A 14,013-nucleotide genomic window follows, 5' to 3' on the forward strand; every position below is an offset into this window, starting at 1 on the left:
CCACCACCTCCTACCCCAACCACCACGCACCACCTCCCACCACACCACCATCCCCTACCTCCAACACACCTCCAGACCATCCACCCTCCCCCCTTCCTCCTCCACCCCATCCTCCTCCACCCCACTCCTCCTCCTCACCAACCTCCCTCCTCCTCCCCTTCCTCCTCCCCTTCTCCTCCTCCTCCTCCTCCTCCCACCTCTCCTCCCCCTCCTCCTCCTCCCTTACTCCTCCTCACCTTCATCCTCCCTCCTCCTCCCCTTCCTCCTCCTCCCCTTCCTCCTCCTCCCCTTACTCCTCCTCCCCTTCATCCTCCTCCTCAACTTCCTCCTCACCTTCATCCTCCTCCTCCTCCCCATCCTCCTCCTCCCCTTCCTCCTCCTCCCTTACTCCTCCTCCCTCCTCCTCCTCCTCCCCTTCCTCCTCCTCCTCCTCACCTTCCTCATCCTCACCTTCATCCTCCTCCTCCTCCCCTTCCTCCTCACCTTCATCCTCATCCTCCTCCCCTTCCTCCTCCTCACCTTCATCCTTCCTCCTCCTCCCCTTCCTCCTCCTCCCCTTCCTCCTCCTCACCTTCATCCTCCCTCCTCACCTTCATCCTCCTCCTCACCTTCATCCTCCTCCTCCTCCCCTTCCTCCTCCTCACCTTCATCCTCCCTCCTCCTCCCCTTCCTCCTCCTCCCCTCTCCTCCTCCTCACCTTCATCCTCTCCCTCAACTTCTCCTCACCTTCATCCTCCTCCTCCTCCCCTTCTTCCTCCTCCTCCTCCCCTTCCTCCTCCTCCCCTTACTCCTCCTCACCTTCATCCTCCCTCCTCCTCCCCTTCCTCCTCCTCCCCTTACTCCTCCTCACCTTCATCCTCCCTCCTCCTCCCCTTCCTCCTCCTCCCCTTACTCCTCCTCACCTTCATCCTCCTCCTCAGCCCTTCGAGGACCCGTCCAGTCTGGTGTCCTCGTGGACGACTCAGCAGGTCTGTCATTGGCTGAGAGGACTCAACATGGAGCAATATGTCCCAGAATTCAGTGCAAGGGACGTGGACGGACAGCAGCTGCTGCAGATGGACGGCAACAAGCTGAAGGTGAGGAAGAGGAGGGAGAGGATATTTAATGTTTGATAGAATCATCAGAGTGAGACCTGTGTCCTCGTCCCCTGCAGGCTCTGGGTGTCCTCAGCTCGTCCGATCGCGGCGCTCTGAAGCGTCGCATCAAAGATTTTCACTCTGCAGCCGAGAAAGAGAAGAAAGCTCTGAGACAGAAAGAAAAACAACGAAGACGAGACAACGAACACCGCAGGAACTAACCTCCACCACCGGGGGGGGACAGAGGACAACGAGGGAGACAGAAGACAAAGAGGGGGGAGACAGAGGACAACGAGGGGGAGGACAACGAGTTGGGGGAGACAGAGGACAACGAGGGAGACAGAAGACAAAGAGGGGGGAGACAGAGGACAACGAGGGAGAGGACAACGAGGGGGAGGACAACGAGTGGGGGGAGACAGAGGACAACGAGGGGGACAGAGGACAACGAGGTGGAGGACAACGAGGGGAGGCGAGAGGACAACGAAGGGCAGGACAACGAAGGGGAGGACAACGAGGGGGAGGACAACGAGTTGGGGGAGACAGAGGACAACGAGGGAGAGAAAGGGGACAACTAGGGAGAGGACAACGAGGGGAGGACAACGAGGGGGGAGGAAAGAGGACAACAAGGGGGAGACAGAGGACAACGAGTGGGAGACAGCGAGGGGGAGGACAGAGGGAGGACAGAAGACAACGAGGGGGAGACAACGAGGACAACGAGAACAACAGGGTGAGGACAGAGGACAACACGGGGGAGACAACGAGGGGGGAGGACAGAGGGAGGACAGAGGACAACGAGGACAACGAGGACAACGAGGGGGAGGACAGAGGATGGACAGAGGACAACGAGGGGGGAGGACAGAGGACAACAAGGGGGAGACATAGGACAACGACGGGAGGACGAGCTTTGACATCACCCCCAGGAGGCGGGGCCGGGTCTGTGACTTCAGCCCCAGGAGGCGGGGCCTGGGCTGTGACGTCATCCCCCAGGAGGCGGGGCCTGGGCTGTGACATCACCCCCAGGAGGCGGGGCCTGGGCTGTGACATCACCCCCCAGGAGGCGGGGCCTGAGCTGTGACATCACCCCCAGGAGGCGGGGCCTGAGCTGTGACATCACCCCCAGGAGGCGGGGCCGGGTCTGTGACTTCAGCCCCCAGGAGGCGGGGCCTGGGCTGTGACATCACCCCCAGGAGGCGGGGCCTGGGCTGTGACATCACCCCCAGGAGGCGGGGCCTGGGCTGTGACATCACCCCCCCAGGAGGCGGGGCCTGGGCTGTGACATCACCCCCCAGGAGGCGGGGCCTGAGCTTTGACATCACCCCCAGGAGGCGGGGCCGGGTCTGTGACTTCAGCCCCAGGAGGCGGGGCCTGGTCTGTGACATCACCCCCAGGAGGCGGGGCCTGGGCTGTGACATCACCCCCAGGAGGCGGGGACTGGTCTGAGGACTGGAACAGGAACCTGAAGAAGGTTCTCTGATTGGACGCAGCAGGACGAGCTGGTTGTTTTGAAGGAGATGTCTGAAACAGGAAGTTGTTACTGCAGAAGAAGAGAAGAAGAAGAAACATTTTAATTATTCTTTCTGCTGTCAGCTGAAAACTAAACAAGTCTGATGTGTTTGTTTCAGACGTTGACTGTCTGACTGACCTTTGACCTCTGACTGACCTCTAACTGACCTTTGACCTCCACATTAAAATGATTATTTCAATAAATAAATCTGAAAGACTCGAGTGTCCGACGAGATTATCTTTCTATATTTTATTTTATTTCCAAACCATGAAGTTATAAACAGTTGTTAAAATGATTATTAATATTATTAGTTGTACATTATTATTATTATTATTATTAGTTGTATATTATTATTATTATTATTATTATTATCAGTTTTATATTATTATTATTAGTTGTATATTATTATTAGTTGTATATTAATATTATTATTATTAGTTGTATATTATAATTATTATTATTATTATAAGTTGTATATTATTATTATTATTATAAGTTGTATATTATTAATTGTATATTAATATTCTTATTAGTTGTATATTATTATTAGTTGTATATTATAATTATTATTATTATTATAAGTTGTATATTATTAATTGTATATTAATATTATTATTAGTTGTATATTATTATTATTATTATTATTATTATCAGTTTTATATCATTATTATTTTTATTAGTTGTATATTATTAATCTGTCACACACTGATTATAAATTATTGTCACAGTATTTACTTTAACGAGACATAAACAAAAAACAGCCATAAAAAGAAAAACTGGTTTATTATTATTAAAATACATATATATGTAAACTGGAAAAACAAAGTTTGGAAACTTGTGTTTGGTGGATTATTTCTCTGTTGTTACAATGCTAATGGTCATTGTATTTTACATCGTTGGAAAGCCTGTTTCTTGACCTTCACAATGATGTCACTCTTGTAAGGATCATGTATTTGTGGGATGAGCAGCACAGCTGATTATGTGGGTAGCCCCGGTGCCGATGGTAAACAGTGTATAACAAGACATATTGATTCATTGAATACACCGTCAGGAGCCTCAGTAGAGGTGGAAGATCCATACGCAGCCACAACAGCCTGGCACCTCCTCCTCATGCTGGTCACCAACCTGGTCACACGTTGCTGTGGGATGGCGTTCCATTCCTCAACCAGGATTGGTTGCAGGTCAGCCAGCGTGGTTGTGTTGGTCACTCTAACACGTTCAGCACGCCCAAGCTGATCCCACATGTTGAGTTGGGTTGAGGTGTGGACTCTTGGCAGGCCGTTCCATTCTCTCTCCTCCCACATTGTGGAGGTAGTCTGTGATAACCCTGGCTCTGTGGGGGGGGGCGTTGTTTCTTGGAGGATGAAGTTAGGGGCCAGATTGTGGAGATATGGGATCGCTACTGGCTGCAGAATGTCATCCTGATATCTCCCTGCATTGAGATGGCCTTCAATGATGACAAGCCTTGTTTTGCCAGTGAGGGAGATGCCCCCCCCCCCACACCATGACACTGCCCCCACCAAAAGCTGTTACTCCATCGGTTCAACAATCAGCATAGCGTTCTCCACGTCGTCTCCATACTTTCACCCTGCCATCCAACTTTAACAGACAGAACCTGGACTCATCACTGAACATGACATTCCCCCACATGTTCAGGTTCCATTGTCTGTGTTGGAGACACCAGCGTCAACGGGCCTGACGGTGAAGGGCAGTCATTGCAGGCTTCCTGGTAGCCTTATGAGAATACACTGTTTACCATTGACAGAGCATTTTGGAACATTTTTCTTGGGCGCTCCCCACATCATCAGCTGTGCTGCTCATCCCACAAATACATGATCCTTACAAGTGTGACATCATTGTGAAGGTAAATAAACAGGCTTTCCAACCATGTAAAATACAATGACCATTAGCATTGATACAACAGAGAAATAATCCACCAAACACAAGTGAACTACTTTCTTTTTCCAGTATATATATATATCTATATATATATATATTTATATATATATATATATACTGTATATTATTATTATCATTGAAAACAAACAAAGGCTCCTGATTGGCTGTTAGCATCTCGTTATAAAGGCTCCTGACTGGCTGTTAGCATCTCGTTATAAAGGCTCCTGATTGGCTGTTAGCATCTCGTTATAAAGGCTCCTGACTGGCTGTTAGCATCTCGTTATAAAGGCTCCTGATTGGCTGTTAGCATCTCGTTATAAAGGCTCCTGACTGGCTGTTAGCATCTCGTTATAAAGGCTCCTGATTGGCTGTTAGCGTCTCGTTATAAAGGCTCCTGATTGGCTGTTAGCATCTCGTTATAAAGGCTCCTGATTGGCTGTTAGCGTCTCGTTATAAAGGCTCCTGACTGGCTGTTAGCATCTCGTTATAAAGGCTCCTGATTGGCTGTTAGTATCTCGTTATAAAGGCTCCTGATTGGCTGTTAGCGTCTCGTTATAAAAGCTCCTGATTGGCTGTTAGCATCTCGTTATAAAGGCTCCTGATTGGCTGTTAGCGTCTCGTTATAAAGGCTCCTGATTGGCTGTTAGCATCTCGTTATAAAGCTCCTGATTGGCTGTTAGCGTCTCGTTATAAAGGCTCCTGATTGGCTGTTAGCGTCTCGTTATAAAGGCTCCTGATTGGCTGTTAGCGTCTCGTTATAAAAGCTCCTGATTGGCTGTTAGCGTCTCGTTATAAAGGCTCCTGATTGGCTGTTAGCGTCTCGTTATAAAAGCTCCTGATTGGCTGTTAGCGTCTCGTTATAAAGGCTCCTGATTGGCTGTTAGCGTCTCGTTATAAAGGCTCCTGATTGGCTGTTAGCGTCTCGTTATAAAGGCTCCTGATTGGCTGTTAGCGTCTCGTTATAAAGGCTCCTGATTGGCTGTTAGCGTCTCGTTATAAAGGCTCCTGATTGGCTGTTAGCGTCTCGTTATAAAGGCTCCTGATTGGCTGTTAGCGTCTCGTTATAAAGGCTCCTGATTGGCTGTTAGCGTCTCGTTATAAAGGCTCCTGATTGGCTGTTAGCGTCTCGTTATAAAGGCTCCTGATTGGCTGATAGCGTCTCGTTATAAAGGCTCCTGATTGGCTGTTAGCGTCTCGTTATAAAGGCTCCTGATTGGCTGTTAGCATCTCGTTATAAAGGCTCCTGATTGGCTGTTAGCGTCTCGTTATAAAGGCTCCTGATTGGCTGTTAGCATCTCGTTATAAAAGCTCCTGATTGGCTGTTAGCGTCTCGTTATAAAGGCTCCATAAAGGCTCCTGATTGGCTGATAGCGTCTCGTTATAAAGGCTCCTGATTGGCTGTTAGCGTCTCGTTATAAAGGCTCCTGATTGGCTGTTAGCGTCTCGTTATAAAGGCTCCTGATTGGCTGTTAGCGTCTCGTTATAAAGGCTCCTGATTGGCTGTTAGCGTCTCGTTATAAAGGCTCCTGATTGGCTGTTAGCGTCTCGTTATAAAAGCAAATTAAAAAAGACACAAAACAAACGAACGTCAATAAAATCTGTTTCTTCATAAAAACAAATAAATAAAGTAAACACATCAGAATAAATACCTGATACACGTTATTTCACCTGAAATAAATATGTCTACACAAAATGACTTCATGTTCAAACACACGTTTCTGACCTCATCGCCGCTCTGACTCTGACGCCATCGCAGCAGTATGTAAACAGTAAACACATAGCACATAAATACACTCAGTATACAGTCAAATAAATATAAACAGAATAATACAAATATTTAAAAATATTAAAAAATAATAAAACACAAACATCCATAAATAACAAATAAATATCATTAATAGATCAAATTATTATAAATAAGCTGCAGATAAATAATTATGTCCCTGATATCAGTTCATTATTGATCAATAATGATTATTATCGTTATTGATCAATAACGATTATTATCGTTATTGATCAATCTAACGATTATTATCATTATTGATCAATCTAACGATTATTTTCTCAATAATCAAATAATTTTGTATAAAAAGTCAGAAAACAGTGGAGATGTGTTTCGTCTTTTGTCCAAACACTGAATGGATTATCAGAGCTGCTGGTGATTGATCATCACTGATTAATGGGCCGAGAGCCAATCAGTGCGTCTCAGCATCGACGTGTCGGTGTTTCAGAGTAAAGTTCCTCCTGCAGACGTTGGGTCAGGAAGTGAAAGAGAAGAGCAACATGTCTCGGGGGGACAGGTTCAGACCTGCATGTCTCGGGGGGACAGGTTCAGACCTGCATGTCTCGGGGGGACAGGTTCAGACCTGCATGTCTCGGGGGGACAGGTTCAGACCTGCAGACCTCGGATCAGTCTGTTTATCTCTTCATTCCTCGGAGGTTTCTGAGCTCGCTCACATTCCTCCGACACGGCGCCGCCGAGCAGGAAACGGGTCCTGGAGAGTCCTCCTTCACAATAAAACGTCTGAAACGTCTCTCTGAATAAATAAATCTGACAGCAGCAGAGACGTCACAAAGATTGTCTCTGCAGGAAGACGTCTCACTCAAACGATGATCTCAGCGTGGTCGATAAAACGTCTCCCATGAGGCACTGCAGGTAGACACAGGTGACCTGTCATAAAGGTCACGACCCCGAGACGCCTCGGCTGGCTTTTGTTCCATCAAATTTAACTCCGTCCAAGTCGTCCTGATTTTCCCCCGTGTCCTCGAACGCAGTGTCGAGTTGTCGCCAGGTGGGCGGGGCTTAGCGTGTACCTGCAGGCCGCCTGTAGTCGTCGATTTTTTTCAGGCTGCGCATCAGGTCGTGACAGAAGGAGAGGAGCTGCTTCAGCGTGGCGTTGGCCGCCACCTGCACCTCGTAGTCCCCCTGGAGACGGGAGGCCAGGTCCACACTCTGGTTCTGAACCGCCTCGCCGCCGAGCTGAGCCGCCTTCTTGATCTGAAACACAGAAACACGCAGTCAGACTAAAGTCGCCTCCGCTGCAGACGGTGATGACATCACGTCAGGTGTGTGTGCGTTACCTCGGTGATGTGGTTCAGCAGGTCTCGCAGGTCGGCTTTCAGGTCGCTCAGACCGCTCAGTCTGCCGGACAAATCTCCCAGCAGCCCCTGGTACAGCTGGACGCCAGCTAACATGCGACTCAAACAGACGTCCAGCGTGTCTTCGTGCGGCAGTTTGAGGACGGGGGCGGCGGGGATACGCAGCGACGCCACCATGGTCAACAGTTTGGATGTCTGCGTGGAGGAGTCGAGGGTCAGACCCTGAAGAGAACCAGGAAGACGTTATAAACACATGAAGAAGAAGAAGAGCCAATAGGAGTCGAGCGCATGCAGCGAATCAGAGGTCTCGTTTACCTCGTTGGTGACGGCGGCGGCGTGCACGGTGCGGACGTCAATCAGGATTTTATTCACCAGCGTCATTGCTGGCTGGGCCGTCTCATTGAGCAAGACGACGACGGGAGCTGATTGGATGAAATGTGCCAACAGGAAGCAGTGCAGCAGGGCGGCGACTGGAGGGAGAAACACAATTAGTATTGTTTATTGCCTGTACGGAGGGTAAATACTGCCAGATAAATATTTAATATGAAGAACAATAAAATGAATAAAAGACGACTTTTAAAGCTCTAATAATAACACATCGTAATTAATGCTTTATAGATCAGCTCTAATCCATTAATAGGCTTTCACTCCTTAAAATGCAGTTCATTAACAAACTTTATTATTTATGATTTACAGCTGAATGGATTCTGTTTTTATTACTGACTTATTAACATTTACAACTACAGACTCGGTTCATTAGAAAGTGAAAAAACTATCCATCCATCCATCCATCTATCCATCAGGTATTGTTACTGAGCAGTTGTGTCACTCTATACCCTCCATACCAGGTGAGTTCCAGTGCGTGCTGACGTAGCAGAGGTGTGCAGGTATTTTCAGGTAATCTCTCTACAGGTTTACATTCAACATTAAACACTAAAGTCTATTGATTTCAAGGTGATTCTGTTAAAGTTTGTTATTCCATCAGTCAGATCACACCTGTGCTCTCCTCCTCCAGACCTCATGCATGTTTCTGCTGATTTAAGATCTCATGCACTCTCATCTCATGCACTCTGAGCAGACAGGACATCTCATGCACTCTGAACAGGACAGGTAAAGCAGGACAGGTAAAGTTTACACTGAGCAGACAGGTAAAGGTAAAGGTAAAGGTAAAGGTGTGCTTCTCACCGGTTGCAGAGTTCATGTCGGTCCGGGCGGCTGCTGTTGGTGTCTCGGTGTCTGTTTCGGTGTCTCGGTGTCGGTGTCGGTGTCTGTCTCGGTGTGTCGGTGTGTGTCCGCCGGTAAACTCCTTCACTTCTCTGTTAACTTCCATTTGCAGCAGTTTGGAGGTTTTTATCTGCGGCGTCGTCGGGTTTTCCCCCGTTGACGAGCAGCTCGGCGGAGTCATACCGAGTCATACCGAGCAATCCCGAAGTGACGAAGCTTGTTGCGTGATAAGCAGCCGAACCCGCAGGCTTCCGGTTTCACTCTCATTAACTATTAATTAATTAATTAATTAATTAATTAATAAATAAATATAATAACCCGTTCAAGGACACTGTGTTAGTTTGTGGTCATTTTATTAAACACAACTATAATAATAATAATGATAATAATAATTATTATTTTATAATCATCATCATTATCGTTATAATAATAATTATTATTATTATCATTATTTTTGTATTATTATTATTATTATTATTATTATATTATTATTATTATCATTATTATATTATTATTATCATTATTATCATTATTATATTATATTATTATTGTCATTATTATTATTATTCAGAATCAGCATCAGGGGTTTTGTTTTGGTGCAAAACATAAACATAGTGAGAGAAAATTAAATTAATAATAAAAAATATTGCAAAAATATAAAAATATAAATATAGCATAGAAGAAAATTACAAAAAAACAAAAGTATTCATATACAATATGTACTTATTTCCTTCCTCAAACATTTGATATGTTTTGTATTAATCTTTCTCATTATTTTGACATTAAAATCTGATTTATTGTGTAGGGCATGGAGCAGGAAGTGAGATTGATGAGTTGACTGCATGGATTAAAAAAACACTGAAGTTGCTTCACTTTAATTATTCACCTTCACTCCCTGTTTGACGTCATCACAGGACTTCTTGTCTTTTAGAAATCCTGGAAAACACATTTCACTTCCTCTTCCTGCTGAAAACTTTCCTTCCTACCTTCCTAGTAAAAGTTACTTAATACTTTAACTCGAGTGAGGTACTTTTTTGTACTTTTATCATTTAAAACTGTTTATTACAGATTTTGATTTCACACCCAACAGATAAAATATGAATTAAAACAATATAGATTTTTATAATTTTATAATATTTTATTATTATTATTATTATTATCATACCTTAAAGTATGCAGTCGTATTTAAAGCACTTCATAGTGTTATCAACACGACGTACTTATATATATTCTAATTAATAATAATTAAGGATTTAAGGTGATATTTGTGTGATCAAACACTCTAAACTCAAGGTTCACTTACTGGCTTTTTCCAGAGCTTTCGACCACATCCCAGAGTCTTCTTCAGTGAATGGGGACTGGCTCAGCTGGAAGAGAGACTCACCAGACACCTGAGGAAGACCATGGGATTCGGTCAAAAGTTCCAGAACAAAAAGCATTTCAACCCTTTGAGTTTAGATTCTTTCAACGCATGAAAAGAATGTTTTGACTTCTTAACGTTTAAACCAGTAAGGGGCCCTTTAAACACCGACATCTCTACTGGAAGAAAATCCTCAAGGAGACGAGAAATTTTCCATTAAAGTGATTTTAAATCTGAAAACCTCTGGATTTCCAGGGAAATGAGTGTTTAATGAGACATTAATGATTCCGCTGTAGTTCTGACTGTACGTATGTTTGTGTCCTCTAATGTAAATCACATGTCCCCTGGAGGGACAATTAATCCCCGATACGGAAACTGAACGGAGCGGCGGCCCGAGGCTGCAGATCAGCCGTTGACTCAGAGGATATTCTGATGTGATGAAATCTCCGTCACAGCTGGAGGAGCTCAGAGCAGAGAGGCTGCTGGGAAACGGCTCCTGTTGTTTATATTTCACGTTTTATCACAATATTTACACAAACTGATTATTGGATTTTCAATTTGACATCTGGAACATTTCCAAACACCGGTTTAACGTCAGATACGCAAGATCAATAACAAAGACGGTTCAACAGAAGCTGTTAAATTATTCTCTATATTTGATATGTACAGAACAAACTCATTTGAGATGAGCCGTTTCTTTTTTTTCTTTTTTCTTTTATTATTATCTTTTTATTACTTGTTCCTCTACCAGTTTTACTTTATCTTTATTCACTTTGAATGCTATCTTTGATATATGTTGTTACTGTTATGATAATTGACAGTACCTCATTGTACATATATTTTTGATAATGAATTATAATAAAGATGGTTAAACGGTTTAATATTATTACTGTACCCGTCTTTTATCTGAATATTAAACTCAACAATATATATATCTATATATATATAACAATATATATAATATATATAACAATATCTCATTATGAGGGTGAGTTGCTGTGATGTGGGACGCCTGAGCTCCAGTGAACGTCTTCTATCAAATCAAAGTTAATCAAACTACCGGCTAACACAAGCTGTGGTGTTTTGTGGTGAATCTCAGGTTTACGGTGCAGCGAGCATCAAACAGGAAGCAGCCTGAGTGACGACCTGAAGGTCAATGTATACAGGTATACAAAGGTATACATTTATTATAAATAAAACTGATAGTTTTTAATCAGGATATGTTCATGACCTGTTTGTTCATCAAAAAATATTATAATATGTTGTAAATATTCTCTATATACACCCATTTTAGTGATGACGTCATGATGAGGTAACGCTGTTAGCTGGAGGCTAACGCTAGCAGTGGGCTAACATTAGCTGGAGGCTAACGCTAGCAGTGGGCTAACATTAGCTGGAGGCTAACGTTAGCAGTGGGCTAACGCTAGCAGTGGGCTAACGTTAGCAGTGGGCTAACGCTAGCAGTGGGCTAACATTAGCTGGAGGCTAACGCTAGCAGTGGGCTAACATTAGCTGGAGGCTAACGCTAGCAGTGGGCTAACATTAGCTGGAGGCTAACGTTAGCAGTGGGCTAACATTAGCTGGAGGCTAACGTTAGCAGTGGGCTAACATTAGCTGGAGGCTAACGTTAGCAGTGGGCTAACATTAGCTGGAGGCTAACGTTAGCAGTGGGCTAACATTAGCTGGAGGCTAACATTAGCAGTGGGCTAACATTAGCTGGAGGCTAACGTTAGCAGTGGGCTAGCATTAGCTGGAGGCTAACGCTAGCAGTGGGCTAACATTATCTGGAGGCTAACGCTAGCCCACTGCTAACATTAGCAGTGGGCTAACATTAGCTGGAGGCTAACGCTAGCAGTGGGCTAACATTAGCTGGAGGCTAACGCTAGCAGTGGGCTAACATTAGCTGGAGGCTAACGCTAGCAGTGGGCTAACATTAGCTGGAGGCTAACGCTAGCAGTGGGCTAACATTATCTGGAGGCTAACGCTAGCCCACTGCTAACGTTAGCAGTGGGCTAACATTAGCTGGAGGCTAACGCTAGCAGTGGGCTAACATTAGCTGGAGGCTAACGCTAGCAGTGGGCTAACATTAGCTGGAGGCTAACGCTAGCAGTGGGCTAACATTAGCTGGAGGCTAACGCTAGCAGTGGGCTAACATTAGCTGGAGGCTAATGTTAGCAGTGGGCTAACGTTAGCAGTGGGCTAACGCTAGCAGTGGGCTAACATTAGCTGGAGGCTAACATTAGCTGGAGGCTAACGCTAGCAGTGGGCTAACATTAGCTGGAGGCTAACGCTAGCAGTGGGCTAACATTAGCTGGAGGCTAACGCTAGCAGTGGGCTAACATTAGCTGGAGGCTAACGCTAGCAGTGGGCTAACATTAGCTGGAGGCTAACGCTAGCAGTGGGCTAACATTAGCTGGAGGCTAACGTTAGCAGTGGGCTAACGCTAGCAGTGGGCTAACGTTAGCAGTGGGCTAACGCTAGCAGTGGGCTAACATTAGCTGGAGGCTAACGCTAGCAGTGGGCTAACATTAGCTGGAGGCTAACGTTAGCAGTGGGCTAACATTAGCTGGAGGCTAACGTTAGCAGTGGGCTAACATTAGCTGGAGGCTAACATTAGCAGTGGGCTAACATTAGCTGGAGGCTAACGTTAGCAGTGGGCTAACATTAGCTGGAGGCTAACGTTAGCAGTGGGCTAACATTAGCTGGAGGATAACGCTAGCAGTGGGCTAACATTAGCTGGAGGCTAACACTAGCAGTGGGCTAACATTAGCTGGAGGCTAACGCTAGCAGTGGGCTAACATTAGCTGGAGGCTAACGCTAGCAGTGGGCTAACATTAGCTGGAGGCTAACGCTAGCAGTGGGCTAACATTAGCTGGAGGCTAACGCTAGCTGGAGGCTAACGCTAGCAGTGGGCTAAAGCTCCACATCTAAATGTCCTCTGTGTTGTTGTCTGAATCCAGATCTCAGACATTAGAGATGAGTAACTGTGATTGGAGCTCTAGAGCTACAATATCAGAGAAGCGTTTCAGAGACGGAGAGGAAATGATGCTAATATTTAGCCTTCTGCTAACGGCTCACGTTAGCTGCTGTTAGCAGAAGGCTAAACTATTAGCATCCCTTTCTCTCCGTCTCTGAAACGCTTCTCTGATGTTGTCCGTCTCTCTTTCTGACTGACTTTACTGAAGGATAGTTAACTATAGACATCCACAGATTTATACGCCCTCAGTTTATCTTTACAGCGCTGCCGATGGCCACCGGCCCGCTGGCCACCTACCACTGGTTCAATCATTACCCATAATGCAGTGTGTGGTAGCAGCGGTTTAATGTGTTGGCTTCAGGAGGCGCTCTCTCTCTCTGTTACGGTTCTGTCTTCCCTGTACTGAGAAATTAAAACATTCTAACTGTGCATTAACAGATGATAATGTGATAATGTGAGTTATTTAATGTGTTTCTAATGTGACTAAATGCTTCAGAACTATGACAGTCCAGAGTTTGTTTGATGGTGTAACATTCACACCTGGAAGCATCGGTTTGGGAACAGCAGCAACACAAAGAGGTAAAATGACTCAACCTGTGATTTGACATTTAGCCTCGAGTGTCCATCCATCCATCTTCAACCGCTTATCCGGGATCGGGTCGCGGGGGCAACAGCTCCAGCAGGGGACCCCAAACTTCCCTTTCCCGGGCCACATTAACCAGCTCTGACTGGGGGATCCCGAGGCGTTCCCAGGCCAGAGTAGAGATATAATCTCTCCATCTAGTCCTGGGTCTTCCCCGTGGCCTCCTCCCAGCTGGTCGTGCCTGGAACACCTCCCAAGGGAGGCGCCCAGGAGGCATCCGTGCTAGATGCC

At 45.6% G+C, this 14,013-nt stretch overlaps 1 protein-coding gene and 1 long non-coding RNA gene across 3 annotated transcripts; one reads left to right on the plus strand and one right to left on the minus strand.

The window, feature by feature from the left end:
* Positions 1-1,895: 1,895 nt before the first annotated feature.
* On the plus strand, positions 1,896-2,797 carry LOC141781409 (uncharacterized). The gene is made up of 2 exons (XR_012596861.1): positions 1,896-2,066; positions 2,200-2,797. It is a non-coding gene; the product is annotated as an uncharacterized LOC141781409 (long non-coding RNA).
* Positions 2,798-6,066: 3,269 nt separating this feature from the next.
* csf3b (colony stimulating factor 3 (granulocyte) b) lies at positions 6,067-9,078 on the minus strand. Of its 2 annotated transcripts, XM_074657149.1 has the most exons (5): positions 8,844-8,852; positions 8,764-8,797; positions 7,894-8,048; positions 7,561-7,800; positions 6,067-7,477 (listed from the first exon to the last, which is right to left on the minus strand). In XM_074657149.1, the coding sequence occupies exons 2-5, from the start codon at positions 8,777-8,779 to the stop codon at positions 7,283-7,285; spliced, it is 606 nt and encodes a 201-aa protein (XP_074513250.1). In that variant the 5' UTR covers positions 8,780-8,797; positions 8,844-8,852; the 3' UTR covers positions 6,067-7,282. The 2 variants fall into 2 exon arrangements, with proteins under 2 accessions (XP_074513250.1, XP_074513249.1); XM_074657148.1 differs by having other exon boundaries at positions 8,764-9,078.
* Positions 9,079-14,013: the final 4,935 nt, after the last annotated feature.

Source organism: Sebastes fasciatus, chromosome 13 (genome assembly GCF_043250625.1).
Source record: "Sebastes fasciatus isolate fSebFas1 chromosome 13, fSebFas1.pri, whole genome shotgun sequence".
Lineage (NCBI taxonomy): Eukaryota > Metazoa > Chordata > Actinopteri > Perciformes > Sebastidae > Sebastes > Sebastes fasciatus.

Coding starts and splice junctions, on each gene's coding strand:
- csf3b (XM_074657148.1), bottom strand. CDS start 8,983: ATGACTCCGCCGAGCTGCTCGTCAACGGGGGAAAACCCGACGACGCCG. Junction 8,049..8,763: donor CGACATGAACTCTGCAACCG/GTGAGAAGCACA, acceptor TTCTCCCTCCAG/TCGCCGCCCTGCTGCACTGC. Junction 7,801..7,893: donor CCGCCGCCGTCACCAACGAG/GTAAACGAGACC, acceptor GGTTCTCTTCAG/GGTCTGACCCTCGACTCCTC.